The sequence below is a fragment of the Lipotes vexillifer genome, unplaced genomic scaffold (genome assembly GCF_000442215.2).
Source record: "Lipotes vexillifer unplaced genomic scaffold, Lipotes_vexillifer_v1.1 scaffold779, whole genome shotgun sequence".
In the NCBI taxonomy this organism is placed as follows: domain Eukaryota; kingdom Metazoa; phylum Chordata; class Mammalia; order Artiodactyla; family Lipotidae; genus Lipotes; species Lipotes vexillifer.
This window is the reverse complement of record NW_006788448.1, coordinates 649,329-655,217: the sequence shown is the minus strand read 5'-3', so window position 1 is coordinate 655,217 and position 5,889 is coordinate 649,329. Positions and strand designations below refer to the sequence as shown.

Genomic DNA, 5,889 nt, shown 5'->3' with positions numbered 1-5,889 from the left:
TTAGTCTATGGGGCCAGTGAAAAGAGACCAAGAATTAGATGGTGAAAAAGACATGGAAAAAAATTAAAAATATCTTCTGTGGTTTTTCTTCTCTTGCAGTTCCATTTTGAACCCAAAGTGGATGATGCTGTCAGGACTGAACCACTGACCAGAGTCTGTGAAAAATTCCCATCTTCTCATTGGCCATCAGTTGAGGTAAGATGGAAGAGTCCTATAAGGATAGGACTTCACTGATGAAGGGTGCCAAGGACATTGCCAGAGAGGTGAAGAAACAGACTGTAAAGAAGGTGAATCAAGCAGTGGACCGGGCCCAGGATGAATACACCCAGAGGTCCTACAGTCGGTTCCAAGACGAGGAAGAGGATGATGACTATTACCCACCGGGAGAAACCTATAATGGGGAGGCCAATGATGATGAAGGCTCCAGTGAAGCAACTGAGGGTCACGATGAAGATGATGAAATCTACGAAGGGGAGTATCAGGGCATCCCCAGCATGAACCAAGGGAAAGACAGCATTGTGGCAGTGGGGCAGCCCAAGGGCAATGAGTACAAGGACCGCCAGGAGCTGGAATCAGAGAGGAGAGCTGACGAGGAAGAACTAGCCCAGCAGTATGAGCTGATAATCCAAGAGTGTGGTCACGGCCGCTTCCAGTGGGCCCTTTTCTTTGTCCTGGGCATGGCCCTGATGGCGGATGGCGTGGAGGTGTTTGTCGTGGGCTTTGTTTTGCCCAGCGCTGAGACAGACCTGTGCATACCAGATTCGGGATCCGGATGGCTAGGTGAGTGCATCATGTCAGAGAGACACATTCTGAAACTGCTTTATTTGTTGAGGACAGTTAACAAATAGAATAAATACTTTTCATATGGAGCCCTGCGTTTTTTCCAACATTTGAAAAATTTTAAACATGCAAAGGAATCAAAAGAATGGTACAGTGATGCCCATATATATCCACCACCCAGATTCTCTAGTTAAGATTTACGGCATTTTCTTTATCACCTAGCCATCCATCTATCTATCTATCTATCCATCAGTCCCACTTTTATTTTTATGCATTTTGAAGTAAGTTAGAGCAATACATTTTAACTTACACTATTACAAATGTTGCATTAGTTTCTCCTTTATTAACTTCCAAAGCCATTATACGAAACTTATCTGACACTTTTCTAAATACAGAGGTTAATTCTACAAAACTCTGACTAATGTGATATCAAATTTCAAATTTATCTATAACATTATGGTTTAAATAATTTCGGGACTCTAACAATTTTTATTTTTTCTATAATCTATGTGTATGTTTGCTTGTTGGTTTTTTTCAGTTACCTTTACTTATAGAATTGTCTCTAGATGACTTTTTCCTTTTCCAAGTTTGTACCTTTTTGCCTACACTGGAAAAACTTCCTTTCCTCACAGGACTTAAAAATCAATTTCAAATCATATTAATATTTAAATTATATGTGTTAAAATAATATGACCTCTCTATAAAATATCTAGAGAGCAGGTTTGATTTTTGTTTTAAAGTTACCATGCACTCAAGGTCCATACTGTTACACAGCTCTAGTTAACATTCCCACTTGCCTACGGGAGTGAAAATAAGAAGGCCAAGAAACATGCGCACAGCAGACTATCCCCAAAGCTTAAGGTCCACGTCAAACACTTGGTACATTAAGTCATGAGGCCTTTCAAACCCCTTTTGCTCAGCTCACCTCAGAGAACATGTTTATGTGCATATTAAACCTTTATGTGTTTCAAAGTCTGTGAAAGAAAGAAAGAATACTTGGTGTCTCTGTTTCCAAGGGACTTTTTAAAACTAAAGTTTGAAAAACCAAAGCATACAAATCTTTTCGTAGTTTAGTAACTCTGTTAAGTAATGTTACAATTATTGATGCTGAGAATTTTTCTGTGTAAAAAAAATTAAATGTTATCTACTTACCTGCTCTGTGACAACATAAGAGAGAGAATCATGCATGAGACAGGATTTACATCTTGTTTCTCTTATATGATCCACTCCTAGCATTTGTTTCTTTTTTTATTTTTAAATATTCATTATAAAAGTTTATTTAAAAAAAATTTTATTGAAATATAGTTGGTTTACAATGTGTTAGTTGCAGGTATACAGCGAAATGATTGTTATACATATATATCTTTTTTAGATTCTTTTCCATTATAGGTTATTACAAAATATTGAGTATAGTTCCCTGTGCTATACATTAGGTCCTTGTTGTATATCTACTTTATATATAGTAGTATGTATATTTTCATCCCCAACTCCTAATTTATCCCTTCCCCCCCTTTCTCCTTTGGTGACAGTGAGTTTGTTTGCTATGTCTGTGAGTCTGTGAGTCTGTCTGTGAGTTTCTGTTTTGTAAATAAGTTCATCTGTATTAATTTTTTAGATTCCGCATATAAGTGATATCATGTGATACTTGTCTTTCTCTGTCTGACTTAGACATCTGTTTCTTTAATTTCGTACCTGGAAGAGATGGATCCGTAGAAGCCGGGTGGGGTGAAGGGGAGGGAGTGGGGACGTATATTGGTTGCGTGGCTTTTGCTGTTAGATTCATTTGTATGTTCAACTGTCAAAATGCAAATCATGGTTCAGAGGAGGGTCCTTAGTTATTTGTCAGATTGATCATTTCAGCATATCTGTTTCATACGTAGCACTGTATTTTGTTTTTTCCTTGGTGAGCAAGTCTACCCACTGTAAGCCTCGGAGTCAAAATATTTATCACGATTTTGCTAATGGAATATATCAGCAGAATGGTTTAAGAAGACAGATAGTTAGAAATACATCTACACAAATGTTCAATACTTGCAGGCTTAAATTTAGAGTAGCAAACTTTTCATGTTATGATCCTAGCTTTTGTATTGGAAGCATTTCAGAAAAATCTAAGCTGAGCTTTTGCCCTTTATCTTCTCTGTGCTGAATGGAAGCACAGTATCACATGTGGGGCTCCTGTCAGTCTGTCCCGTAAACCCATAAACCCTGATGGTGCCACACACCCCCAGGTGGCATGCGCAAGTGTAGGTAATGCTGGGGAACAATAGGAGCACAGATATTTTCATCTCTTCGTAAATGTTGGCTGCTTTAGTGAATTAAAAATGTGGCCCCATGCGCGTCTGGAGCCTGTGCTCCACAACGGGAGAGGCCACAACAGTGAGAGGCCCGCGTACTGCAAAAAAAAAAAAAAAAAAAAAATGTGGCCCCAGGAATGTGTGGTTTCACTCCATGTTGGGAGTCCTCCACAGAAGCATTTTAATGGTCTCCTAACTGTGCCTTCCAGACTCGCATTTCAATTAATTTGCCGTTGTAATTTCACTTATAATTGCATTCTAATGCAGTCTTTTTTAGACAAGCATGTAAATTGTTTTGCCATTTTCATTTCATCGGATAATAGCTTTGTAATATAATTACCACACTAAGTCATAGCAATGGGATCAAAATGCAAGAGAGGAAGATGCGTGACCCATGTTTGGTAGCCTTGGGAGGAGATAAATTTGCAAAATAATTTCTCATTTGCCACTAAGCATTGTGTCATTTCCCTCAAGGAAAACTAGGAATGAAAAATGCTAACCAATTTATGTTTTAATTTTTGGGGAGATAGCTCCTCTCTTTGTGTTTGCTAGAAGATTGACTTCCAGGTAGTCAAGGGCATACCTTGTGTGCGTGTGTCTGTGCATATGGCCTGTGTGCATATGTAACATTGTTAATCGGGCTGGGAAGAGGTTAGAGCAAATGTTTAATTAATTATCTAATGAGCTGTCCTTTGGGGGAATAAGTACCATCCCTTTAAGATAATCCATGTTCTATTGCCAAAGTCTGTTTATTGAGAATTTATTATGTGCAAAGCACAATGTTACCACAGGGGATAACAGGACAAAAAACAAAAACAAAAGAGGGTTTGTGTATCCAAGGAAGTCATAGTTCAGCATGGAGAAACAACAGATGTCTGCACACCGCCAGGACAAGGAAGCAAGTATCAATAACCAGAAGGGAAGTGTAAATAAAGAGACTTCAGGCTGGGAGACCACGTAAGGGGTACAGACCTGACTAAGGCAGTGGAAGGAAGGTGTGGATTGGAGAGCTGGTCCAGGGGTAGAGTCAGCAAGGATCTATCTGGTCATTGGTTAGTTTGGAAGGGGGAGGAAGAGGACAGTTTGTGAAAGGAAGACAATTCATCAAGTTAGGTAATGCAGAGTATAGGTTGTAGCACGAGGGAGAAAGAAGAAAGGTTTAGTTTTAGACTTATCACTTTGAGATTTGCGGGGCGAGCAACCAAAGAAGAGCGCCCAGTGGGCCACTGCCCATTTGGGCTTAGGTGCCGAGCATTTTGAGAGCCATCTCATTTAAGATGAAAGTGCCCACGACCTTAACCAGGGAGAGGGCGGTTTCCTGCCAAATACTGCTTGTGGGACTGGTGGTGAGGAAAATGTCATCAAGGAGGCTGAAAAGAAGCATCCAGGAGAGAGAGGAGGTCCGGAAGTTGCTGGAAGAAGGAAGGGATGTGCGACTCTTAGGTGCTGCCTAAGTCTTGTAGTAAAGATTGAAACAGGCTCCTCAGGCCTGGCATTTTAAGAAGGTTTTGGCTGCCACTAATGGTTCTTCAAACAGACACGGTGTGCCAGGCTAGGAAGTCTTTTTAAGGGAAGAGTCTGTGTATCGAGTGAAGTGACAGTACATCCTCCAGATTCCCAGCCCCTGTCACAGGGTCGCACAGGCATCAAGCATTCTCCCCTCTCAGTGCTGTGCCTCACAGCTGATGTGGTGTGAGTGAGCCCTCTCTGACCACATCTTAGTTCCTCTAAGAGTAGTTGAGCGGGACAGGTTGGGTTCTAAGGAAAGCCCCAGGCCGGAAGGATGTGTGGCGGTATCAGCCCCAAGGCATGACCGGGCTCAGCCGCATCCCAGCTCTCGCCCATCAGAGCACAGCAAGCACCTCACTGGCTGCTCTTTCCTTGTGCTCTTCCTTCAGAGGGGGCTGTTTCCTCCTGAGACCCACCTAGTGAAGCAGGGAGCCTGATCATTATTGGTCTACCTGCTTTCTGGATGGGGATCACAAAGCTTAGTAATTTTTAGGAATTAAAACACTATCATGGCCAAGTGTTGACTAGTACAAAATAGATAGAATATAATATATTCTAAACCAAAGCATAGTGGGAACTAAATGATAACTAAACATCATCTAAGTGTTTCTTCTATCATTTGTCAACTATAATGCCTAATTTCCACATGGCCTGGTGATTTTCAGGATGAGTTTTGGTAGTGTAGTTGGGACAAAGCCAGATTACTATAGGATTAAAAAGTGAAAGGAGTTAAGCAAAGTGGAAATAGCAAGCCCATTTCATTCAATAAGTATTAGTTGAGCACCAACTGTGAGCCAGATACCTGACAAGGTACATCAGGAGATCTTCTGATGAGTATATTGTGATCTGTGTCATCCAGGAACTTTTTTTTCCAGTGGGATAAGTACCTTGTGAAGAGATCAATGTAAGTACATTATGTTTTCTCCATGACAGAGTTATTGGGCACAATGCTCTAGAATCACAGAGGAATTCCTTTGGGAAATGGTAAAAAATTAATCTAGGAAGTGATGTTTAAATAGCGTTTTGAGGAATAAATAAGAGTTTACCAGGCAGAAAAGAGGGAGAATGGCATTCCAGGAACATGTTAAAGTTGTCAAAGGATCTGAACTTTGTGGGGAGTTCGCCATGACAGGCAGATCTTGTTGGGGCAGACAAGGTCAAGTTGTGGGGCAAATTGTGAAAGACCTTAATACCAAGACAAGGGGTTTGGGTTTTATTCTGTAGTATGCAAGATGGCATCATCAGACCTGTGGTTTAGAGAACCACCTCTGGCAGCAGTGTAGGAAGTGAATTAGATGGGAAAGAG

At 40.9% G+C, this 5,889-nt stretch overlaps 1 protein-coding gene across 1 annotated transcript in view; it reads left to right on the top strand.

Annotated features, from left to right (window-relative positions):
* Positions 1-200: 200 nt before the first annotated feature.
* Positions 201-5,889, top strand: part of SV2C (synaptic vesicle glycoprotein 2C) — a 182,042-nt gene continuing 176,353 nt past the window's right edge. Inside the window, exon 1 of the mRNA XM_007461601.1 lies at positions 201-780. Coding sequence (XP_007461663.1) covers positions 201-780 — 580 coding nt within the window. The remainder of the gene's footprint in view (positions 781-5,889) is intronic.